Source organism: Berghia stephanieae, chromosome 12 (assembly GCF_034508935.2).
Source record: "Berghia stephanieae isolate SIO BIC M18660-M18661 chromosome 12, UCSD_Bste_1.3, whole genome shotgun sequence".
Taxonomy (NCBI): Eukaryota; Metazoa; Mollusca; class Gastropoda; order Nudibranchia; family Aeolidiidae; genus Berghia; species Berghia stephanieae.
Genome location: NC_088371.1, coordinates 35,913,489 through 35,940,764, shown reverse-complemented (window position 1 = coordinate 35,940,764; position 27,276 = coordinate 35,913,489). Strand labels below are relative to the sequence as shown.

At 34.0% G+C, this 27,276-nt stretch overlaps 1 protein-coding gene across 13 annotated transcripts in view; it reads left to right on the top strand.

Annotated features, from left to right (window-relative positions):
- Positions 1-27,276, top strand: part of LOC144957880 (unconventional myosin-Ia-like) — a 228,203-nt gene that overhangs the window by 180,154 nt on the left and 20,773 nt on the right. For 8 of the 13 annotated variants that reach the window (XM_078889390.1, XM_078889381.1, XM_078889392.1 and 5 more), the window contains 16 exons: positions 2,246-2,393; positions 4,481-4,599; positions 5,008-5,094; positions 5,804-5,872; positions 6,067-6,171; positions 6,470-6,532; positions 7,457-7,651; positions 8,536-8,650; positions 10,479-10,534; positions 11,417-11,482; positions 11,885-11,952; positions 12,564-12,780; positions 14,413-14,562; positions 15,643-15,711; positions 17,609-17,695; positions 22,371-22,457. In XM_078889390.1, the coding sequence (XP_078745516.1) occupies positions 2,246-2,393; positions 4,481-4,599; positions 5,008-5,094; positions 5,804-5,872; positions 6,067-6,171; positions 6,470-6,532; positions 7,457-7,651; positions 8,536-8,650; positions 10,479-10,534; positions 11,417-11,482; positions 11,885-11,952; positions 12,564-12,780; positions 14,413-14,562; positions 15,643-15,711; positions 17,609-17,695; positions 22,371-22,457 (1,701 nt within the window). The remainder of the gene's footprint in view (positions 1-2,245; positions 2,394-4,480; positions 4,600-5,007; positions 5,095-5,803; positions 5,873-6,066; positions 6,172-6,469; positions 6,533-7,456; positions 7,652-8,535; positions 8,651-10,478; positions 10,535-11,416; positions 11,483-11,884; positions 11,953-12,563; positions 12,781-14,412; positions 14,563-15,642; positions 15,712-17,608; positions 17,696-22,370; positions 22,458-27,276) is intronic. The other 5 variants (XM_078889386.1, XM_078889382.1, XM_078889387.1 and 2 more) reach the window with 3 other exon arrangements.

The window sequence follows — 27,276 nt, the reverse complement described above, 5'->3', positions numbered from 1 at the left end:
AAGGGGTCCCTGGTCAACAGCAACATTTAACATGTAGGATGGGACATGATGCCTGTTAGGAGATATTATAATTTTTTTCGGACAGAGACAATGCTGTTAACGGCCAGGTACACATTTCTCACCTGAGTACAGTGAGAGAATGTGAGTAAAGAGCCTTTTCCAAGGATTCAACTATGCGCCGAGCGAGGCGCAAACCCAGGACCTTCCGATCCGAAAGTGAGTGTCATACCACAAGACCAGATAGCCGCACTGCTAATGTTACCCAGTATTTCAATCAGGTATTATGTCCAAGTGGACCAAATAAAGAATGATGAATTTAACATTAAAATGATCAATGATCAAAACTCTTCAACAGTCGTAACGTCACATCCTTCCCAATGACGCATGGTAACTTAGCAACACTGGCTCTAAACTATCGGAACAATGGCGGATGCCCGTATGAAATATATCTCCAGCGAGCATCAAAACGTATCCAGAAGGAAAACAAACCCATAAATCTGATCTTGTTTTGACTTTTACACATTCTGATCACAAGGCATGTGAAAAGTTCTAGCCAGCATGAAGAATAAAAAGTAATGATTTTCCTTGTTTAGAACCAAGATGGCCGCCGTTGCCGGGCGGGGTGACATCAGACTACTGAATCCAATTATCAAATGATAAATTGTAACACGCCTTATCGGTGGACGTGTGTCATATGTTCTGGATATTATTGTGATTTGTATGTGTTTATCCCCTAGTTTTGTCACTGGAGTTTTATATCAACTTGTGTGTGACTGTCTGTAGAATATCCTTGTGCAATTGGACCTGAATATGATGTGTAATTTTCATCCATCTTAGATTTTTGGCTTTAAATTCATTGTTCAGACCTAAATCACACCCGTTCCCCCTCCTTTATAATATTGGGTTAAAACATCAACAATTTATAATAATTTATAAAAATTCGATTTTTAGTAAATTGTGACTTTTTCCATTTGAACATACAATGTATGTTCTTTAATGGAATCTGCATCAAGTCAACACTCTTAATGTCAAATTAGCGGGTGGTTGGATGGGAGCATCACCCTTGAATCGTATACCTATGATGTTCGCATGTGTGTACGATCCGATAGTGATGTCGTTTCTTCTTCTCTTTACTAGCCTATCCTGCTTCTTTGGTTTGTGATTGTATTTTTGACAGGGGATATTTTTTTTTCTGTAAATCTTCTGCCTGTTTGTTCTTGGTTATTTATAATTTAACTTATGATATCTTTAGGTTATGATTTTGATTTACATTTGTACTATTTTTGTTAGTGTTAGATTGCTTGTTTTTTTTGTTTCAGCGGTCTCTCATATAACCTCAATTGTGTTGGAAGAGACCTAAAGCAACAAACAAACAAAAAAAAAAAATGTCAAATTATGCTTAAAGTCAACACTCTTAATGTCAAAATATGCTTAAGGTCAACACCTCTTGCTGGTCCCAACTTTTCTGTTTTCAAATCTAACTGTATTTCATTGATAATGGATAAAGTCAACCAGTCTTTCTGGTCTGGTGGTGTTGGCTTTAGCGGGATTCCACTGTATATTTATTCACCTGAATCTGATTTATTATTATAATCTTAATCCATCTTAGATTTTTAGCTTTATATTCATTATTGTTCAGACCTAAATCCCCCCCCCCCCACCCCCTACTTTTATAATAATGGATTAAGACAATAAGTACAAGTTGGCCTCAGTGAATTGATTTATTCTTTGTCATGAATGGTGGTTAAAAGAATTTTTCTGTGTGAAATTATATAAAACATTCACAGACCAAGAATGTAGTAGCATACTTATGAACTTCATAGTGTTTCATTCATTCCATTTTGGATTTGAAGAAAATGTCCATTTGATACCGTACATTTTTCTTGTTTCATGTACATTTGATCATTTCTTGTTTCATGAACATTTTTTTAATCATTTCTTGTTTCATGTACATTTTATCATTTCTTGTTTCATGAACATTTTTTTTATCATTTCTTGTTTCATGTACATTTTATCATTTCTTGTTTCATGAAAATTTTTTTTTATCATTTCTTGTTTCATGTACATTTTATCATTTCTTGTTTCATGAACATTTTTTTTATCATTTCTTGTTTCATGTACATTTTATCATTTCTTGTTTCATGTACATTTTATCATTTCTTGTTTCATGTACATTTTATCATTTCTTGTTTCACATACATTTTATCATTTCTTGTTTACTGTACATTTTATCATTTGATTTCAGAATGGTATGGAGATCATCGGTTTCAAGAATGATGAAGTCAATGGAGTGTTCCAACTTCTTGCCAGCATCCTCAAATTGGGCAACGTGGAATTTGCACATAGAATCAATTCAGATGGCACAGATGGCTGCGATTTAGTCAATGTAGCAGGTATGTCATGGGAGTTTATCTATTTTGACTATAATATATTAATGAAACTAAGATCAAGTGACTACTCAAAGGGTACTTTTTAAAATTTTTGAAAATAAGATCTGATATTAGGTGAATGCGGTTATCACAGATTCTGTACCTTAGTTGTAACCAACACAGTGAATACTTTTATGAGGACAGCACACATGTAAACACTTTTTTAAAAGGTTCAATGATTTCTACGAGTGAACAAAACTCACAAAATCACAAAAATCATTTTAAAAACAAGCCTTCACACCGAGATACCAGTCAGTCCCGTGTGAAGAGGTCATTGGCAGTTTTCTTTGTCCACAAACTAAGGGACTGAATTTGGTAGATATTGCATTCACTCATGAGATTTCGTTTCTGTTATAGATTGGTACTGACAAAGTTTAAACTCTTAAACTAAAATGATATTTCAAATTTTAAAAATAAATTTGCCATCAAATTTTGTTTGTGAGAGAAAAGTAACTTTTCTAAAGAGAACCGAAACAAAACTGTAACAGTGCTGATGGTTTTCCTCAGATCCGCGGAAATCCGCGATTTTGGAGTCCAGAGGAGGAATTTCCTCCCTTTTAAAAATTACATTTTCTCGAAACAATGTGCTAGCATTGAGAGAGTTGATGTGTGGTGGAACACACAGGTGCAGTTTTCCACTCTCCAGAAGTTAGCTAGAGTATCAATGATAGTCTATCATCTCAATTGCTCTAAAAGCGGGGTTTAGTGCAGTAATAAAGGCAATCATTCAACATTTTCCTACTTTTTCACTTTTTGTCACCATCAGCACTGCTGTAAGTTTAGATTGGAACACTAGTAATATCGGAGAAAAATTTGTGATATGTTGTTGCATACTCAGAAAAATGCTTGTTTGATAAATACTCAGATCTATACATGAACAGTACCCACCCATTGGGTACCATGCTCAATAAGATAAAATTATGTTTATCATCCCTGAAAGCCAAATGGAACCAAAATTCAAATTCATTTCTCGGTGGGGTTCCTGACCTCCTATAGTGGGCAGGGGGGTACATACTGTGTCTTCTATCCCTTTATATCTGTTTTCCAACATACTTTCTGTCTTTGTCTTGGAATGAGGTTACTTGGTTTTGTCCTGGTTGGAGTCCTGGCTGGGAGGGAAACAGTCAAGTGCATAGTTATTGTTTTGGGAGATGATATTTTTTTCATTGTAAATCATCTCTCTGTTATGTATTATTATATTTGTTATTTTTCATGTATAGTGTAAGCATTTGAGTGTATTCCTCTTTGTTGGATTTTGTGCTTGTGTCCGGATGAGACTTATAGGTGATCTCAAACTAAGTACATTGGTGGTATGCTCTTGGAATCTACATCTGATCTCTATTTGTTCCTAGTTCCCCTTTGTCTTACTTTTTCTTGGGTGCTTTAATTGTAATTCTAGAACTTTTTACTATTCTATTTTCTTCCTTTTTACTGGCGCTGATATAACCTAAATGTGTTGCAAGCGCTGTAAAACCCTTAAAAACAAACATCAAATTCATTAGACAAATCGCTTGATATACACTCCTTATTGTACTAGTATTGCCTGTTATCCATCTCCACCCTCGGGTACATTCAAACTTTGAGTCAAGTAACATCTTTACTCAAGAATTCTTGCTATGTAGTTGTCATTCAATATACAGTTGCTATGTGGTGTAGTTGTTTGACACTCGCCTTCAGATCGGAAGGTTCAAGTCCCGCAGCACAGAGTAGAGTCCTTGGAAAAAGATCTTTACTCACGTTCTCTCACCATACTCAGGTGGAAAAATGAGTACCTGGCCGTTAACATCATTGTCTCTGACAGAAAAAAATGTTATATCACCTAGCAGTTAAATGTTGCTGTTGGCCAGGGACCCCTTGTAAAGTCATTTGATCCTGTTTAGTGGATATTGCGCTATATAAAAGCTCAAGCTCATGAAGAAAAAAAGAGGATAAAATAAACTGAGAAAACAAAATTCTACATATTTTATACAAAAAAAGATATTGTCTTTTAAATAGAAACGGAAAACTCCATGTTTTGAATCATTTTCTTATTCATACGGTATGTTTTCCAGAGGTGCAAGATGTGTGTTCATTACTGGGCTGTTCTCTAGAGCTTTTGGCTGGAGCCTTGATGCAGAGGACCGTGGCTGTCAAGGGAGATATGGTCAAAACTGATCTCAGTGTTGGAGATGTAAGCATTTTGGAATAGAATTTTTTTTTTTGGTCAATTTAATATCAAAACGCATAGAGAGTGACCTAGTCATGATAATGCGCTTTACAAATACTATTGTTATTATTATTATATTATTATTATTATTATTATTATTATTATTATTATTATTATTATTATATTATTATATTATTATTATTTATTATTATTATTATTATTATTATTATTATTTATAATAGGAAAGTACTTTGCGATTGACTCAAACCCTATCCAAAGGGTAGCAAGTAATTGCTATTGTTTGTTTCACGCTATAGAAACCTGGATAAACTCTGACTCCATAGGACTTATGGCTCTGAAGGACTATCTGACAATGTTTCACACACACCTTTTCAAAGTTCATTTTTATAATTCTTTTTGTTCTCCCCAAAGGCAATGTATGCCAGAGATGCCTTGTGTAAAGCCACTTACAGCCGAGTGTTCTCCTGGCTTATCCAAAGGATCAACGACAGTGTCAAGGTAAGTTGTCGTGGGTTTTCTTGACTTTTGACCTATGCATCCGCCATCCACTGCTTTCTATTAAATGTGTCGTGGGTGACCTGACAAATAACAGAAAATGAAGTGAGTAGAAAAGTGCCAGAAGATAATAGAGAATAAAAATTCCACAGCGATGGGGGCTCGAACCCATGACCTTACTGATACGACAACTCTGCCTGGCCAAGGGAGGGACACTATGCAGTCGACGTCATCCACCACTCCAAAAAAAAAAAAAATTGGTTTCAAACGTAATGTCTTTCCTGAGTCCCTCTCCCCGACTTCTTGAGGTCATGGGTTCAAGACATACAAGCTCCATGAAGTTTGTTTAAAAGCCAGCAGTAATGCTAAAGCTCTATTCTCAACACAAACATATAACTTAGCGAGACCTGACAAAACTTGCCATATGGTTGAAAAAATTGAATAACTTAAGTTAGTGCAAAAGCACAGGACAATCCTTCTTGAGTAAAATGCAGTTTAAATTTTTAGAATGTCATTATTAGTGACAAGTTTAAATGTACTTCAGTACGCCAAATCCCCATTTTCTACAGGAAACAGTCATTATGATATCTGACACCTTTTTGTCAAACCATTACGCAAAAACCTAAATTTGTTGAAAACGATAATTTTAAGAACTAAAGATGTGCTTGAATAATGATTTTAAAATAATATTTTACCATTGCGTTTTTTTCAGGTTAAAGATACAAGTGTGAATACTAAAGTGATGGGCGTGTTGGACATCTATGGGTTTGAAGTATTTGAGGTGAGAGAAAGACATGTGGTCATACCGTGTAGTTTGTATCTCATTGTGTGTAAATTTCGTTTGAAAAATTTTTTTAAAATGGAAGGAAAGTATTTTTAATCTCAAACCACAATTATTATTATTGAGATTGAAACTAAATATATGAACTAATTATTATTTATTATGACAATTGTCTCTTCTCATTTATATTGCAGACAAACAGTTTTGAGCAGTTCATTATCAACTACTGCAATGAGAAACTGCAGCAAATTTTTATTGAGCTCACTCTGAAAGAAGAGCAGGAGGAGTATGTCAGAGAGGTAAAATATGGGGGCGTTGATTCGATTTATGTCACACATGACTCTTATTTTATTCATGTATTTTTTTTTTTTTTTTTTTTGGTTTTACGGAATTTTTTGTGAAATGATGGGGAAAACGGGAAGTAAGGAATAAGAAAGTTGTTACGCTGTTAGTTAAGATAAATAGTTTTAAAAAAATAATAATAATGATGATAATAATAATAATAATAATAATAATAATAATAATAATAATAATAATAATAATAATAATAATAATAATAATTTACGCCTTTTGATTATGAATATTTTAATTTTTCAGGGTATTGAGTGGATTCATGTGGACTATTTCAACAATGCTGTCATCTGTGATCTCATTGAAAAAGTGAGTTCTCATTTTCATATTTCTTTTATTTATTTTTTTTTTCTTAATTTTTATTTTGTTTATGTTTTCAGTTTTGTTTATATTTTGTTTTTGTTTTTTGTTTTTTTAAATTTGATTGTATCTTTTTCAAAAGAAATTGAGGAAAGGCACGACACGTATGTTAAATAAAAATCTGAGAAGGTGTGTATAAAACATTGGAGGGAGAAGGTAGAGATAAAAATTTAAGAAAAATTATCCCAAAAATCCGTCAACCGTTACAGTCGAGGTAAAAGTAGAATTAACATATTACAATTCAAAGGCAGTCTGAATTCTCTAGATTCTTTTAGATTCTAAAAAAATGCTAAAGAGAAGGGGGAGAAGTGGCCAAATGGTTAAGGCATTGCACTGTGACCCACTTCAGGCATTTTCGTTTTTTTCTTTGGCCAAGATTATTAACCCCAAATTTGCTCACTTGGACAACGGGTGATTCCTGTTGACATCAGACATCTTGTTTGATGAGTTATCTTTATTTCTTCACGGAATGCTTAGGCAACGATACCTTATGATGTCATGGTGGAAGTGAATAAATTATTTTTAAAAAATAAAAGTATGTAAGCTAAATATAAAGATATGAGACAAATTTTGATGTCAACAATTTGATCTCTAATTGTGACCATTCATTACTAGCTACGTTTCAAGTTCAACGTCTTTATATGCATAAGGCAGCAGCCTCTTATGGTTTTCACACTACCATGTTATGACAATCGGCCCAATCAGCAAAGTCCAGTCCGCATTCATGCACCGTCGCAAACCCACGGGGTAGCATCGTCACAACACACCGTTCGCAAAAGGCGAATACCCATCACTGCAGATTTTATCCAATCATGAGGTGTATATTTGTATACTTTCAATGATTTTGTTTCCTCTCTTTCATTTTCCAACCAGAACAACCAGGGAATCCTTGCCATGTTGGACGAAGAGTGTCTACGTCCTGGTCCAACCACAGACCAGACATTCCTGGACAAGCTGGACGAAAGATGTGCCAACCACCCACACTACGAGAGCAGGAAATGTAAGAAGAACCAGTCAGATAAGACTCTGCCCCACGAGGCTTTCAGACTTCGACATTATGCTGGAAATGTGAGTTAAACTACCAAAATGTCAAAGGATAAAAGGTTATCTAATTTTTAAGTGATGATTTGATCTATTGCTCTTTTACATTTGAACTGAAGAAGTGTTGTAGTCATTAAATTTGTCAAAAACAAAAAAAAAACGATTTTAAAAACTTTGTTGTATCAATTTTCCTTATGGTATATGGAGCCTTCTTAAAAGTCTCCACATTTTTTCTGAGTTTAATGTGTACTATCATTCGTATATCCAGTAAGATTTTGTGCCGCTATGTGGTCTTGTGGTATGACACTCGCTTTTGGATCGGAAATCTTGGGTTCGAGCCTTGCTCGGCGCATAGTTGAGTCCTTGGAAAAGGCTCTTTTCTCACATTCTCTCACTCTACTCAGGTGTAAAATGAGTACCTGGAGGTTAACAGCATTGTCCCTGTCGGAAAAATAATTGTAATATCGCCTAACAGGCGTCATGTCTAGTTCTACATGTTACGTGTTGCTGCAGTTGGTGCGGGACCCCATGTAAATTGCTTTGAGCGTGTTTAGTGGATATTGCGTTATATAAAAAAGCTTGAGTTTTAAGGAACACCCCTCTCCCCTTACCTGCTGCATTTAAAATGCAAAAAGTGGGACTCTATAATGGTGTATCACCTTATTAAAATACAAGGCCTATTTGTGCTCAGCGGCATGGACTTTCCTTCATATTTTTGCTCACAGGAGTAGCTGTTCTTACAGTGACCAAGAGTGGTTCTTTATCACTCATAAAATAATTTCCCTCCTAGGAACTAATGAAGTATCCGAAATAAAAAGAAATAAAGAAAAATGAAATTCAATCAGTAATTTGATCATAGGCAACATATCTCCATCTGTCTTTATTTTATAATTCTGCTTCTACCACTCCAGGTTCTGTACAAAGTGTCAGGTTTTATAGACAAGAACAACGACCTCCTGTTCCGTGATCTCTCACAAGCCATGCATCAATGTTCTCACCCAATGCTGAGGCAGCTATTCCCAGAAGGTAAATAAGATAGTGTCTGGACATAATAATATATACTTTTAAATGTACGTTTAGATTTCTTATATGTGACCCATCGTCTCAAAACGGTATTATGTAGGAACGACCCGTATGCTTAAAATCCTGATTTAATGTTAAACCGGTCAAAAATATGAACTGTTGGCATTAGCATCCTAAAATATGGTATCCATTCTCCTCAATAAATCGTATAAACTCAACACAAGTTTGATATGTCTGGCTATAAATTCAATTTTTAACATCTTAACCAACCCGACATAATACCGTTTTGAGGCGAAGGGTCACATATTCTTTGCTTCTCACCATCTCTGCCTCAGTCCAGCTCCCAAATTATTCATTTTTCCATCAAACAAGTTTCATGTAGTATAATCTTTAAGGCATCCTTTTAAGATATAGAACCACTTCAATATTATTTGGAAGGAAGTGAAGATATTGCTGGGAAACAGGAGCCACTGCTGTTAATAGTAAAAAGAAGAAAACTGTCTTGGTTTGGTCACGAAATTCGTCAAGACAGTTTATGCAAGGAACAGTCGGAAGTGCAAAGGAAGAGAGGAAGACAAAAGAAAATGTGGCAAGGCAATATCAAGGAATGGACGGGACTGTAAAAAAAAATTTTTTAAATTGAGCTTTATATAGCGCAATATCCACTAAATGTTCTCAAAGCGCTTTACAAGGGGTCCCTGGTCAACAGCAACATTTAACATGTAGGACGGGACATGACGCCTGTTAGGCGATATTACAATTTTTCGGACAAAGACAACGCTGTTTACAGCCAGGTACTCATTTTACACCTGAGTACGGTGAGAGAATGTGGGTAAAGGGCCTTTTCCAAGGACTCAACTATGCGCCGAGCGCGAGGCTCAAATCCAGGACCTTCCGATCCGAAAGCGAGTGTCATACCACTAGACCACGTAGCCGCACCTGGGCTGTACATGGGCGAGCTTCTGGAAGAGGTCAACGACTGGAAAGAGTGGTGTAAAGTTGTGAAGTCTGCATCCCACAAGTCTCCCCTACGACCATCCGGTCATGGGAATGAGTGAGTGAATGTTAAAGCCTCCATCACTGGCTATTAACAGCTATTCATTTACACAAACTTTCTGGGTGGGGTTCCTGACCTCCCATAGTGGGCAGGGAGACACTTACTGTGTCTTCTATCCCCCTTTATCTTCTTTCCAACATGCTTTCTGTCTTTGTCTTGGGATGAAATTACTTGGTTTTGTCCTGGCACTGGCCGGATACCCTAGCTGGGAGGAGGGAAACAGTCAAATGTACAGTTCGTTGTTGGAGATGATATTTTTTTCATTGTAAATCATCTCTCTGTTATACACTGTATTATGTTATATTTACATATTATATATGTTTTGTAAACATTTGAGTGTATTCCTCTTAGTATGGACCTGCCCTTGTGTCTTTAGAGACTTTTAGGTGATCTCAAACTAAGTACTTAGATAGTGTGCTCTTGGAATCTACACCTGTTTCATATTTGAACTAATTCCCCTTTGTCTTACCTTTTCCTGGGTGCTTTAGTTGTAATTCTATAATTTTTTACTAACCCATTTTCTTCCTTTTTACTGGCGCTGATATGACCTTAATGTGTTTCAAGCGCCGTAAAACCCTTAAAAACAAACAAAACTCAAACACTAATTTTGTTTAACAATGGCAACAATGTCTTACTAAAAATGCAATGCTAAGACTTATTTAAACCTTTTACTTTCAGCATTGTCTTTAAGGTAGCTATTATGTCATAATGGCCAGGATAGGCTTTTCATTGAGAAATCCTAAATAATGTACTTTGTTGTTCCAATTGTTTCAGGAAATCCGACCCTGAAATCCTTAAAAAGACCCACAACAGCTGGAACCCAATTTAAAGTAAGTAAACAGTGAGAGAGAATAAGGAAAGAAAGAAAGAGAAAGAAAGAGAGAGAGAGAGAGAGAGAGAGAGAGAGAGAGAGAGAGAGAGAGAGAGAGAGAGAGAGAGAGAGAGAGAGAGAGAGAGAGAGAGAGAGGGAGAGAGAGAGAGAGATTTATTTTTTAGAATTTTTCGGACCTTACAACCTTTTTAGGTCGTTTGAGTTGGTAGGGAGGGGGGTGGAGGAGAAAGAGAGAGAGAGAGAGAGAGAGAGGGGGGGGGGGGGAGAGGAGGAGGAGAGATGCAAGAGATGGGTTTAGGCTCGTAGTGAGTGTGAGTTGACAAGTAAGGTGAGTGAACTATCTCAGTGAGGGTTAGTTCTGATCTGAGTCAGCCTAAGTTACCAAACCAAGCACGTTTGTGCATCCATGATTATCCCATGTTTTATTCAAGCATGCTTTTTAGATAAATTTGCAGCTTTGTGTGGTCTTGTGATATGGCACTCACCCTTGGACTCGTGGGTGGTCCCTGGTTTGAATCCATCTTCGGGGAAAAGGGGGGGGGGGGATGCAATCCTCGGGAAAAAGCTCTTTACTTGCATTCTCTCACCGTAATCTGGTGTAAATGGATTCCTGATCAATAACAGGATTGTCTATGGTGAAAAAAAATAAATTGATAGAGTATTACAGACATCTTTTGTTAGATTTTGCTGTTGGCGTGGGATATGTTAAATGCTTTTAGCATATTAAATGGTCATTGCGCGGATTAAAAGCTGAAGTTTTTATTAAATATTTAAATCTTGTATTTATAATTATCGTTATAAAATATTTTATTCATGTTTTTCTCTTCTATTTTATTCAGTATTATAACCTTTTTATCTCTTTATATTCGTCTCACTACAGCTGTCTGTCACAGATTTAATGAAAAATCTTGGTTCAAAGAATCCCAATTATATCAGATGTATCAAGGTATGGAATAGCTGTCTTGTTCAAATTATTGTTGATATTGTCATTATCAACACCACCACCATCATCAACATTACCACAACAACTACTGCCTCTATCATCATCATCATCATCATCATCATTATCATCGTCATTTTCGTCATCATCATCATCATCATCATTACCAACACCACTTCCAGTACCACCACAATCATCATCACCACCTCTATCATCACCATCATCATCATCATCATCATCATCACCACTGTCATTATCATCATTATCACCATCATCATCATTGTCACCGATTGTCTCCCTTTTTTATTAATTTTGTTTTGTTTTTGGATATACTTTTCATTTCAGATCTATTATTTCTATTGCTAGTAGTATGCCTTCTTTATATCTTTATACTTATTTATTTTACAGCCAAATGATTTCAAGAAACCCCGAGAATTTGACCTTGAACTTGTCAAACATCAAGTTCGTTACCTCGGGTAAGAATCCCAAGCATTCAAATTGTATTTTTCTCATAATGAAATTGAATCAATTGATATTTGCCCTTACTTCAACATTCTCACTTTTCTTGCAGTCACAGTAAAGTTGGTTCTTGTTGCTTCAATTTATTATTTTACTCACAAAAAAAGTAAATAAATAATTTTTTTAAAATAATTTAAAATAGAAAGAATAAACAGAAGACAGATTCATGAAAGAAATATGAAAAAGAAAATGAAGAATAGGAAACCTTTTTTAGAAATTGAATTTTCAGTTCTTTCAAATACTTACTAGTGGAGCATAGGCCGTCGACAACAGTCCTCCATCTTCCTCTGTCCTGGGCCATCTTCTCCAACTCTCCCCAGGTGTGTCCCATCCTCTTCATGTCCGCCTCCAGGTCTGGCAGCCAGGTGTTTCTAGGCCGCCCTCTCTTCCGTTTTCTCTGAAAGATCCAGATACCCGAGGAAAATTCAGCTGACTCTCACCAATATGTATAAAGTATTAAAAGATCAGAAAGTTCTTTCAAATGGGTTAATTAAAAATATGTTTTTATCCTGTAATCATTCGATACAATTACACAAGAAGTCTTTTTGTCGTTTCATTCTTCTTATAGACTGATGGAGAATGTGAGAGTTCGCAGAGCTGGTTATGCCTTCAGACAAAGCTACCCCAACTTCCTGTTCCGCTACAAAATGTTGGCAGCAGAAACTTGGCCACAATGGCAAGGAGATCCCCAGGAAGGTGTGAGGAAAATTCTGGAAGCTCAAAATATCGGCAAGGAGGAGTACGCTTTTGGCAAAACAAAAATCTTCATCAGAAATCCAAGACTGGTGAGGATTTTTAAAATTTTCCAAGCTGTTTACAAAGAAAAGGAAGAAGGGGCAAGGTGGCTGAGTGGTGGGGCAAGGTGGCTAAGTGGTGGGGCAAGGTGGCTGAGTGGCTAATTTATTACACTTTGACCTAGAGAGCATGTGGTTTAAATTTGAGTCCTGCTTCAGGCTCTTTCGCTTTTTATTCCTTGGGCTAGATTATCAACCCCCCAAATTGCTCTCTTTAGACAGCAAGGGTGGTTACTGTTGACATTTAAAAAATGAGCTTTTGATATAGCGCAATATCCACTAAATGTGCTCAAAGCGCTTTACAAGGGGTCCCTGGTCAACAGCAACATTTAACATGTAGGACAGGACATACCGCCTGTTAGGCAATATTACAATTTTTCGGACAAAGACACAGCTGTTAACGGTCAGGTACTCATTTTACACCTGAGTACGGTGAGAGAATGTGAGTAAAAAGCCTTTTACAAGGACTCAACTATGCGCTGAGCGGGAGGCTCGAACCCAGGACCTTCTGACCCGAAAGCGAGTGTCATACCACAAGACCACATAGCCGCACCATCAGACATTTGTTTGAAGGATTCACTATATTCCATCATGGGGGAATGCCTATGTGATGGCATCTAATAAAATAAAGCTGTGTGGAAGTGCCTTTATTTTATTTTCTTCTGTTATTTTTTTTACAAGGAAAAGAAGAAGGGGGGGGGGGGACAGTGGAGGAGGGATGTCTCTATAGTCCAGTTGATATAGCAATCTTTTCACAAGCGAAGGGACTGAACTGACAATAATCTCAGCTGCAATAAATTGTTGGGTCCCCCCCCCCCCCCTGACCCTGCAATCTACTCAACAGAGATAAAGCAGCTGGGGGTCTGTTAGACGTGGTTGAAAATGCTTTGCAATAGACTAGCACTAGCGTTTTGTCTAAAGATAAACATGCAATTCGTATTGTACATTTAATCCTACATAAATCTTAATATACTCTGGCTCCATGGAATATGTATAAAGTCTAAGGACTACTTTTAACAAGGGAACATTTTTGCATTTGATAGTATTAGTATAATAATATTTAAAAAAAGAAAAAAAAAAGAATTGGAAGCAAACTTACTTACTAACTTACTTATCCAAACCAAGCGACTAGCTGGGCTCTAGCCCTTCGGTTTTGTGCCATGACATAAAAGATGTCTTTTGCAGTAGTTGCAGTTGACAATACAGGAAGCAAGCTAAAATGACTTACTTATTAGTAGAATAACACAGCTCTATACAGATACTATTTTTTAAAACCTAGAGTATTTTCATGCATGCCACGTCTGTAAACAAATTTCCATTTTTTTTGATGAATAAAGTATATTATTATTATCATTATTATTATTATTATTATTATTATTATTATTATTATTATTATTATTATTATTATTATTATTATTATTATTATTATTATTATTATTATTATTATTATTATTATTATTATATTAATCTCTTACTGGTTTTATATAATTATCTTTCAATAATTATTATACAAAAATTCATTTTAAATTTCGTGAAATAATTAACCCGCTCTGTATGTAGAGATTGATGCCTTATGAAATTCCTCCAATCTTACAAAGCCTATACTATAACATTTGATTACAGTTGTTCAACATGGAGGAACGTCGTCGTGACCGCATGGAGGATCTGGCAACTCTGATTCGTGCCACCTATCTGGGATGGAGACAGAAGACGTTGTTCCAAAACATGAAAGCTAGTCAGATTGTCATCTCGGCTAGGTTCAGGGGTTACTATGTGAGTGATTGAAAAAAAATATTTACCTCCAAGTCAAACACACAAAGATTTTTGACGTATCATTTTGGTTATCTGGGGGCAAAGTGGTCGAGTGTTTAAGGCATTGCACTGTGACCCGGAAGGATGGGGTTCAAGCCCCGCTGCAGGCACTTTCGTTTTTTTCCTTGAGCAAGATTATTAACACCCAATTTGCTCAATTGGACAACATGGGTGATTCCTATTGACATCAGACATCTTGTTTGATGAATTATCTATATTCCTTTGTGGAATGCCGAGGCGACGATGTCTTATGATGTCGTGGCGGAAAAGGCATAATTTTTTTAATTTAATTTTGGTTATCTTGCTGTTGTGTTTTGCAGCAAGATTTTTATTTGCAATTTACCCTCACCACCACCATGATTTGAAGCTCAGTACATCATTCCCTATCCAAGTTGTAAATAACAACAATGTGAAATTGAATGTAAGCTTTAATTTAATATACGAAAACATATAAAATGGATGTTTCGGGTTTCCCCTTTATCAACAAAATAGGATGAATGAAACACTACATATGAATGAGATAATAATTATCTCATTCGTCTGTAGTGTTCATTCATCCTGTTTTGTTGATAAAGGGGAAACCTGAAACATCCATTTGATCTGTTTTCGTATATTAAATTAAAGCTTACATCAAATTTCACATTTTTATTTATTTCTTCGAGCTTCGAGCAGCAACATTTACATTACCTTATCCAAGTTGTTACTTTTGGTTTTACCAGATATGAATATATGGCAATGGTTGAATTGTCTTGTTACAAATTCAAGCAATTTTGAGCTTGTCTTAGGGTACTGAACACATTGCCCCATCTGACTCAGGATAGAATGAGTACCTGGCTCTATGCAGTGGCATATTTTGTAAGAGGATAACTAAAAAATCCACCCGTACTGTATAAAATCAAATTGGTTCCATATGACGCACTAGGGGAATAGATAAAGCATAATGAAATGCATCAAACAATGTAAAACCGCCAAAAATACAATTCGTACATATTTTGATTTATTTTATTTTTATTTATGATACCATTTTTTGTTCACATACAGGCCAAAAAGTGTTACCTGAGGACAAAGGGTGCCACCCTGACCATCCAATGCTTCACAAGAGGATGGAAGGTAATATTCAATCTTTTCATTTGATTTACACATCTACCACCATTATTATATGTAGTAATGTATTTGTTAAAAATTATTATAATACACATTTAAGATCCACTCTGTGTCTGTTGTGTCAGTCACAATTTGAAATATTTCTGCTATTCTTTTTTCTTTTCCTGTAAAATGTTCTACAATATGATATATCTTTTTAATGGCAATTGTGAATAAAAGAAAAATGTCTTTGTTTGTATTCTATAATGATAATTCAACAGTTTACATTTTTTATTCCGTCTCAGTAGAAAACTGCAAATCTTTCACTCCCATCTCTTTATTAAATGTTTATCTCATTTTTCACAATTTTTTTTTTTGTTCTTTCTAATTCGTTAGCGGCTTACAATCATTCTATGAAATAGCTTATAAATAATTTATCATGTCATTTCTTATTTCCATCTGTATCAATAAAAATGGTATAGTAGTTTATTTCTAAAGCACCTATTCTTGAAAAAAACAAAAAACAAACAGCCCTAGGTGCCATTAGATTCATGTTGAGAACCTGTTAACAATGTCAAATAAAACTTTTCTACATTAGTAGTATAAAATCCCACAATGATCATAAAATAAACATTAAAAGATAAAATTAAATCATATATATATATATATATATATATATATATATATATATATATATATATTTTATATATTTATTATATATATATATATATTAATTTATATATATATATTATATATATAAATTTATATATATATATATATATATATATATATATATATATATATATATATATATATATATATATATATATATATATATATATATTTTATATATATATATATTTAATTATGATACACTTGTCTTAGATAAGATAACTCTGCTTATCTTCTCTTTTATCTAAATTGATGGAACTGGTTTTAGAAAAACCATAGATGATTTTATTTTTTTGTTCGAATGTCTGGGAAATAAATTTTACGCATATTACTAGACGACATTTCTAACAGCTTCTTTGTATAGATTGACAGCTTTGATTATTTTTTTTTCAGTCTACATACATACATAAATAATGATGTGTGTGGCCTTTTAAAACCATCATCGTCAATACAATAAAAATGTTTTTGTTTTTTTAAGGAATCAGATTAATCAGAAGTTTGCAAATTATTCCAGTCTAATTAAAATTTACTTACATTATGTATCGTTAATAGCTTTGCCAAATTATGACAACTACGTAATATATCAATAAAAATAAATAGATGAATAAAGTAACAATGCATCAAACTCTACTTATCTACTATATCAACGTACAACTATTTACAGGTCTGATAACCGAATGTAATTATAGGCTTGATTGAACATTGTTGTAATGGACAATATTTGGTGTGCGTTTGAGTGTATTTTCATGACAACAATAGGCCGATAACAATTTGGGTCATCAGACCTGCAAATAAGTACCCATCAGCCATAATGCTTTATCATTATCTCTATAAAATAGACGGCTTTTCTCTCTTTACATATTATACTTAATGTCCTATTAACTATTGTACGAAACTCTATCCTTTCATCATTGTCCAACTTTATTTACAAACCTGATTGCCAAAACAGTTCATGCTTTGCTCAAGTAGAAAATACGTTTGCTTTGGTTTGAGAGTATTTTACGATGCTGTGATTAAGAGAGGGTCATGGTAATCAGTCTTGTAAATACTTGTTACACACAAGAATATCGTAAACATTTTGCACAGATTTTTTTTTCTCTTCAAAGACGTCTCATTTATGTATTGTTTCAACCTTCATATTTTTGTTACTGATTACTGTGGGGTAGTGAAAGCTTTGCCGGTGCTGCCGCTTCATATATAATAATATCTTGTTTTGTGTCTTTTCATAAATCCTTATTTTTGAATCATTCAGGCTCGTGTAATCCTAAGACAGCTCAAGTTGGCAAAGAGAAGAGAAGAAGCTGCAACCTTCATTAGGAAAATATATAAGGGATATAAGGTGTGGACAGAAAGAAAGAAAGATGAAAAAAAAGAACTTTCTGTTTTCTTTTAAAACAAAATGTCCATTGTTTCGGTCATCAAAAAACTCTTCTTTGGCTTGTCTTTTCTTTGTATTGATATGTGACTGTGGATGACAAACTACTATTTATTATTTAGTTATTTTCTTTTCTTTTGAATGAGCAAAATATTGCATAATAGTGATGCAGAGCCATGTCCTAACATCATCCCATTCCATACAAATGTTGCATCCATCTTCAGTATTGAAGCCGATACAGTGTGGATTGGATTGGAGGATTGCAGGTTCAACTTCCTCTTGTTATTTAATAATAGCGTCAGAATTAGAAACATTTTAAAATAAACACAAACAACAATTTTGTTTTTCACTATCCATCAACATTGTATTTTATTATTTCGTTTTTGATCATGTATAGCTTTTGAGGAAGAAACATTTTTATGACAATGATTTCTATTGAAACATTGTTTACAATTAATTAATAAACATTTTCATTTGAGTTCAAAAGAGTAAGTTGATTAGATAATTAGTGACAAGTGTTATTGCCGCATTTTTTCCTTTCGGTCAGATGAGATCAAATCACAATTCAATAAATTTTAATTTATACAGTGGAATCCTGATAAAACAAGCACTGCTGGACGAGAAAAATTGATTGGCTTAACTCTTTCAGTGCCATTGGCCGTACTGTGCAGCCAGAGCAGAATCTTTTCCACTGGCCAATGGCCACACAGTGCGGCTGGTCTTGAAAAGCAAAAACTATAATGTAATCCAATCCTACTTTCTACAAAAGTACTATAAATTGAACCAATGGTATCATTTCTTTCATTAGAACATTCAATTGGCCCTAGGGGGGTATTTTAATTGAGATTTTGCACCAAATTCAAATGTCACTTTGTCTTAGCTTGTCATTCTCATGCTGCCTCAATCAGGTGTCAGCCATTTTGTGACGGAAATGCAAATATAGCCTCAGTTCTGAAAGAGTTAAAGCACCAGTGACTTTATCCATTATTAATGCAACACACTTAGATAAAAAATAGAAAATTTGGGACCAACAAGAGGTGGTGACTTTAAGCAGAATTTGACGTTAAGAGTGTTGACCCTATGCGGATTCCACTGTATTTAATTTGAAGTCAGACATATCATCAAATTGTCATCTTCTAAAGACTTATTAATTGTAATAGAGCAAGGCCATCTTGACTGCCAGATGAACTGATCTGCTAATTTCCGCTGATTAGAATTAAAATTAGAACTCTTTTTGAGCTTTCAAATTTGATGAGTCACTCATCCATCAAGTCACATATCAATGTCTCCAGTCTTGTCCCTCTATCTTACAATCCTTGCTTCTTGTATTCATGCATAAATATATATATATAAAGGGTGTCCCAAAAAAGTAGTAGTAGTAGTTGTAGTAGTAGTAGCGTACGGCCACACCTCCAAATTTATTTCATCAAACCAGCTTCGAAAGTCTTCCTCCGCCCTAAGGACTGTTTCGTAGCCACCTTCAAGTTTCCCAAAAAAGTGAAATATGATTTTAGTTGAAATGTTAAAATGTACACAGAAACTATTCAATTTTGATCTAGAATTATCGACTAAACAATGTAGTAGTAGTCCTTTAAAGCCATTAGGCCCATGGAGCTGGAGTTTATCCCGGTTTCTATAGCGTGAAATGGACAATAGCAATTGCTTGCTATCCTCTGAATAAGATGCTAGTCTATTGCAAAGTACTTTCCACCAAATCTAACAGACCCAGCTACCCATTCACTGTTGGTGGACAGGAAATTCAGAAATAAAATCTCGACTGCACCCAGGACAGATCTTGATCCCTTTGCGTGTGAAGCGAGTGCTCTACCGACTGAACTTTACAAAGGTTCCCTGACCAACAACAACATCTAACATATAGAACCAGACATGGCTTTTGTTAGGCGATATTACAATTTTTTTTCCGACTAAGACAACGCTGTTAATGGCCAGGTACTCATTTCACACCTGAGCACGATGAGAGAATGTGAGTAAAGAGCCTTTTGCAAGAACTCAACTATGCATCGAGCATAATTCTGATCCAATAGCGAGTGTCATACCACAAGACCACATAGCCGCACAAGAAAGAAAAATACAAGGAAGAAACCATCCCAACAAATAATAATAATAATAATAATAATAATAATAATAATAATAATAATAATAATAATAATACAGCGCTCATTCTCGTGTAAAACACAAGCTCTGGGCACTTTACAATATAAATTATCAATTTTGAGTGGGGAAAAAAAATTAATTCATAGCCAAATCAAGGATTCATAATGTCAATAAAAACAAATACAGTAAAGATGTGTCTTGAGATTCTTTTTAAAGGCAGGTAAAGACTTACACTCCCTCAGACCCCGTGGTAGTTCATTCCATATCTTAGGGCCGAAACAAGCAAACGATCTATCACCAAATTTTGTTCTTGATCTTTTTTCCGAAATTCCGAAATCAACCTTTTTTTTTTTTTTTGCACTGTTTCATACACACTTGGAAAAACTTATGCCTTTGAAGAAATTCCGTTTTGCTGGTAATGGGTTAACTGCATAACAATGTCACCATAGACAAAATCCCCAGTAGGTGGTTTCTTTGTAACGATGAATGGATCGTGCCACAACCACACATTGTCACTATCTGGATTTAAAAAAAAAATTTTTTTTTAAATGAAGCTTTATATAGCGCAATATGCACTAAATGTGCTCAAAGCGCTTTACAAGGGGTCCCTGGTCAACAGCAACATTTAACATGTAGGACGGGACATGACACCTGTTAGGCGATAATACAATTTTTCGGACAAAGACAACGCTGTTAACGGTCAGGTACTCATTTTACACCTGAGTACGGTGAGAGAATGTGAGTAAAGAGCCTTTTCCAAGGGCTCAACTATGCGCCGAGTGCGGGGCTCGAACCCAGGACCTTCCGATCCGAAAGCGAGTGTCATACCACTAGACCACATAGCCGCATTTTAAGGAAGATATTTTCCTACACTTTTTAGTGTTTTGAAGTCCCTGCTTTTATGTCAGTTTCTTATCTATACTGTGATTATTATTCTTTTTTTGAAAGTTTGTCTTAGTCAACTAGCTCACTTGATACATCTCAGCATAAACTATAATGTGAATGGCGGGTTTAAGTGACACTATTGCTTTGAGTTTTCATTCATAAAGCTACAGTCAATAAAAAAGCATTTATGTTTTGTTGTTCAGAACTAATGAGCATTATTACTTTACTGCCTCCATTACAGGATATGCATTGTTTAAATTTTAGACCCTTGTCTCCTTGTCAAAACAAGCTTGAGGCATCATTCATAAATTATTGCAGTCAATAATAATAATAATAATAATAATAATAATAATAATAATAATAATAATAATAATAAAAATAATAATAATAATAACATAATAATATATAATATATATAATATATATATATATATATATATATATATATATATATATATATATATATACTTTATTCATCCAAAAAAAATGGAAATTCGTTTACAGACGCGGCATGCATACAAATGTATAAACACACAAAGTTGAGAATCTATGGCGACAATGTATATATATATATATATATATATATATACATACATATATATATATATATATATATATATATATATATATATATATATATATATATATATATATATATATATAAATTTTACAATGCGAAACATGTCCAACACCTTTCAAATAGTCAACGTTATGGGACACCCTTTATTAATTATTATAATATATATTATATTATATTAGGGCTATGGTATAGATTTATGTATATAATCTTATCTATCCTGCTAGCCATGCTTTTGCTTTGGATTTCAACATAATAGTGGGATTTACTATCTACTTTAGCTTGCTATTTCATTAGAGGTTTTGAAAGATATGTGATTCCTCGTCTCAAAACGGTATTAAGTCGGGATGATTAAGATGCTGAAAATGGAATGTGTATCCAGAAATATCATGCTTAAGTTGAGTTTATATGCTTTACAGAGAAGAAGGAATATCATATTTTACTGTGCAAATACCAACGTTTCATATTTTTGACCAGTTTAACTATAATTTGACTTTTTAGCATCTGGTCCATCCCGACATAATACCGTTTTGAGACGAGGGGTCACATATGGTATGGTGCCTCTATGGTGGTTTTTTGTTTTGTTTTGTTGGTATTTCTATTTTTTAATATTAGATTTATGCTATAAGGAATTGCATTTGACATAAGTGGATGAGTAAATAATAGTAGTGATAATTAAAAAGATACTTCATGATGAGGATATAATCGTCATCATCATCATCATCATCATCATCATCATCATCATCATCATCATCATCATCATCATCATCATCATCATCATCATCATCATCATTACCATAACAACACCAGTCTTTTTTACACAGCTATAGCCCACCATTGTCAGTTTGCATTCCTTACTTAGGTGATGTTTGATTTTCTTACCATCTTTATTTGTATCTGATGTTCTTTCTTGCCCTTTAATTCTATTTTATGTATTTTCATTCCCATTTCCACCACATTTCCATCATCCTCATCATCATCATCATCATCATCATCATCATCATCATCATCATCATCATCACCATCCCCACCGACACCATCATCATCACCATTGGATCACCAGGCCCGCCAACTCCTAAAGCAACTCAAGTACGAGAGATATCGTCACAATTGTGCCAGTTTAATTCGTGCAGTCTATCTCGGATGGAAGGTGCCCCCAGTTTTTTTACATTTTTCCCCCTTCACACTAACTGACATTGCAGCACGATCTATTATATTGTACTCATAGCATGGCATTAATCAATTTTTAAAAAGTTACATTTCTCAATACTAATTCAATGTTCAGACCTGCCAGTCCATGAAGTTCAGTTTTATAACTTTTAACTCTCTCCTTCCCGACCATGTTACGGATTTTCCCCGAAACTCCACACTTAATCAAACATAAAAATTGATTTTTTCAAACTCTAACTCAAAAGGAATAATTACATGTTATAAATAATTTCGGTCACCAAAACAAGTTCTACAACACAGCATTAGGTTCTCATAACTATAACAAAAATATTTCTTTAAATTTTGTTTTGTGCAAAAGAAATCTGAAAGAGAAAAATATTGGTTGTATTTTAACGAATGTGACGGTTTTCCTATAGTTTGGTATGGAGAGGGTTAATACTCATTTTTTTTTTTTTTTTTGGTCAGATAAAATAAAACAAGATTTTGTTTTTCTTACCCTCTTCAAATAAGACTTTGAACAAGTCTTAATATAGACAAGTGAGTTAAGATGTATTTGTAAACCAACCAACAGCAGGTTTTTTTGTTGTTGTAATGAACTGCTTTTGTTCTAATTCTAAATTTTTAAAATAGTCTAAACTCATCCCCAAATAAACCCGATAACAATTTTTTTCTTGATAGTGTTAATATTTTAAAAGTAAAATCGAATACAGTAATTTTTGTTTTTGTTTTCCTATCTCTGGCAGATCTGTAGTTGTACAAACCATTCACCACTGTGTATTCTCGATAACTTTTTGTCTAACGAAACTTGTCGGAGTTGATTGCTAACATTTAAAACTTGTTATTATTCTGATATTGTGATGAATGACAGTGGCTCGCATGATCTTTTGATTTGGTTTCTATGATATTTTTTTTTCTGTTTTTGGTTTTGTTCTTTTGTTTCAAGACAGTTTTTAGTGATTTTGATTGATTTTTGATCTGTTGTAAAGGAAATGTGCATGTTTTTATTGTCAGGACATTTGCAGTTTAAGACAGAAACTCTTTTTTTGATTAACGGAAATGACCTAATAATATGAAGTTCTATGAGCTCTTTGAAATCTCCGTGCATCGATAAATTGTACACTTCAAGCTATAGAAAGGAATGCTATGCCATGAAACACTGATAATTTTTTTTATATAGTGCAGCTATGAAAAAGTATAAATAATAATGTGAAATTGAATGTAAGCTTCAGTTTAATTACAAAAACAGATCAAATGAACGTTTCGGGTTTCCCCTTTATCAACAAAACAGGATGAATGAAACACCACAGATGAATGAGATGATGTGGTAGTGGCGTAGTTAAGATGAAACAGTTTAAGACAAAAACTCTTTTTTTAATTAACGGAAATGACATAATATGAAGTTCTATGAGCTCTTTGAAATCTCCGTGCATCGATAAATTGTACACTTCAAGCTATAGAACGGAATGCTGTGCTATGAAACACTGATAATATTTTTTTTATAGTGCAGCAATGAAAAAGAGGAAGATGAAAATAAACTCAAGTCAAAGACAGACAGATGTTGAGCTCACAACGTGATTTAATTTATGAAAGAAAAAAATTGTTGCCACCACTTTTTGCTTAATACCAGCGGCTCAAAATCTTTTTTCAAAGCAAATAAGATTTATAAAGAATTCTCATAGTCTTATTTCATAGACCTTATGACTGAATATTCATTATGCCTTGTCTGATGCTCATAACCTTTTCCTTACGGAGACATAACCTCGAGTGTGCAATAGGAGTGGTCGATATTTTAAATTCAAGAGATCTAAAACTGTTGTATCATTTCAATGATTTTATCAGTTTTATTATTAATTTAAAAGGAAAAAAATATTTTCTCCACTTTGAATTTGCCGGTTTGATCTTAAGGATTATCAGAATGGTCAAGATATCATTGCATACCTCTATTTCTTTTCTGCATCCTGATGCAGTCCAAAATTATACATAGCTGTTGTTTTTTTAGACAGGATTATAAGATGCCCCTATGGGTCAGGAGTAAATGATAAAGGCTAACAGGATTTGCCTATAGTTGACGGAGTATACTCAAATACATTTTTGCGACAACCTTTTTCAAGTTATCTCAATAACTTTTTCATTGGTGTCACCCTTATAATCATAACTTCTAATATTCATTCTACTTGTAACTCCACTAATACAATAATTAGAACCATTACCGCTGTCATTATCATTATCATCATCATCATCATCATCATCATCATCATCATCATCATCATCATCATCATATCATCATTATCATTTCCATCATTATTAACATGCGTGCAACATGTATAATATAACCAGTCTTGACTAAGTCAAACTACTGATTTCTATATATAACTGACATCTTTCAGTATACGTTAAAAACACCCTATAACGTATCCACTAAATCAAACTACTGATTTCTATATATAACTGACATCTTTCAGTATACGTTAAAAACACCCTATAACGTATCCACTAAGTCAAACTACTGATTTCTATATATAACTGACATCTTTCAGTATACGTTAAAAACACCCTATAACGTATCCACTAAATCAAACTACTGATTTCTATATATAACTGACATCTTTCAGTATACGTTAAAAACACCCTATAACGTATCTACTAAATCAAACTACTGATTTATATATATAACTGACATCTTTCAATTTACTTTAAAAACACCCTGTAACGTATCTACTAAATCAAACTACTGATTTATATATATAACTGACATCTTTCAATTTACTTTAAAAACACCCTGTAACGTATCCACTAAACCTTTTAACTTTTTCGTTTTTCAAAATATATATAACAAAACATTCTCATCTAGACTGTAATTTACAGTAAAGCGTGTCGAATTATTAAACTGTAAATTCTGCAACAGTTCAATAAAATCAATATTATGCAAGATGAGGAAAAATAGATTCGTCTTTTTATTAATTGATATTGTTGATAATTATTGATTTAAAAATAATTACAATAATAGTGAAAGGTTTTGGTAAGAAAAGTATTGATATTGAAAATGCTGTTGTATTCAAATATTTTTTTAAACCCTCATTGTTCATAATGATCTAAAAATCGGAGGTAAAAATAGAGGACTCGTAATCAAATATAGTGAGTCGTACTGCTCTATATAACAATTAACCAGTAGATTTTTGACCAATCAAAGCATGGAATTTGTGACACACTCTCACACGTGCTAGGACAAACATAGTTGGTTGTTTATAAACAGTAATGTGAATGAAATCGACCTCTCTCTGATCATTGTTATTGTTTTTATACCGCCAAATGGGTGACTAGTTATCACATGATTTTCTTGATCAGATTATAAACGTTTAGGTTTACACATAATTTTCTGTGTTGGTTCTATTGATCAAGCGGTAGAACAGTGAGTATTTTACTTAAGCACAAACCATCGATAATAAAACATGTGGAGTTTGCTGTGTCTACCAATCACTGCCATTGTTTACATTATGACGATTGTCCTAGAGGCGTGGTTATCTACCGGTCTATTGTCTTGCAACTCATTGATATCTGAAAAATATGAGTCTTTTTATGTGAAACAGCAATTGTCGTTTTCATCTACTCAGTGGGAATAAATGAGATTTCAATTACATATACTTTAGCGATAGTTCTCATCAAACAACCAATTGTAAAATGCTGACTATTTATTATATTGATTATAAAAATAGACTTAAAAGCCCTAGTAAATGCTTGACGCTAAGATAAAAGATCTGTTTGAATACATAATCTTGGAGCGCTCCTCAGCTGAGGTTAGTATGAAATAATCTGTATTTTTGAATATCCTGTAAGAGCATGAAATTGAATGAATCCGTACACTAGATGTCCATCAAAGAAATATGATGATTTTGTAATTTTTTAAAATGTTTTTTATTTTTTTTGCAAAACCAAAAAAAAAAAAAATTAACAAAGCACTTTATTTCCTCTCAATGGACATTTCAAAGCAACACTCGTATCTCAAGAGAAACATTCAAGACAAGCATAGACACAGTTTTGCCGCTTAAAAATAGAAATTTCACCCTTTTGCGCTGCATCTTTAGATCTGTTGTTAGGCATTTCATGAATGAATACAGACAATCCATCAAACAAACGGCTAACACTATCCGAAGTCACAGAACGTTCTCAAAATGAACAAACTAGGACCTCCCACACAGTCACAGCGGCCAAAATCTCTTACCCATTCGACCACCTCACCCCCATACACATACACTTAACTTCAGTCATAAAAAAGTGAAATGTTTTTGGGGTTTGTTTGTTTTTATCATGGTCACAAGTTTGACAATTATTCTTAGCTCCTATTGTAAATTGCTACATTAATTTTTTTTTTTTTTTTTTTGAATTTTAAATGAGCTTTTCCATGGCACAAAATCCACAAAAAGTGCTCAAATCACTTATCACAAAAGCTCCCTAGCCCACTTAGCACTTAATATGTGGGATGAGACCTGTAAGGTAATATTACAATTTTTTTTTGACTGAGCACGGTGAGAGAATGTAAATAAAGAGCTTTATCCAAGGACTCAACGCACCACTCAAAGCATAGCCATCATTAACTTATAGCCTGACACTGACCAAAAAAAATGACGTCAAAGTGCCAGTCTTTGGCCACAAAAGAAAACAAATCGTGAGTTGTATTCAATAGTTCAACCAATGGGATCACTTGTTTCCATTAGCACTACTAACGACAACTCACTAGGTGGTGCAAAAAACAAATAATGACGTCAAAATGCCAGTCTTTTTGGGTTTCAGTGTCAGGCTAT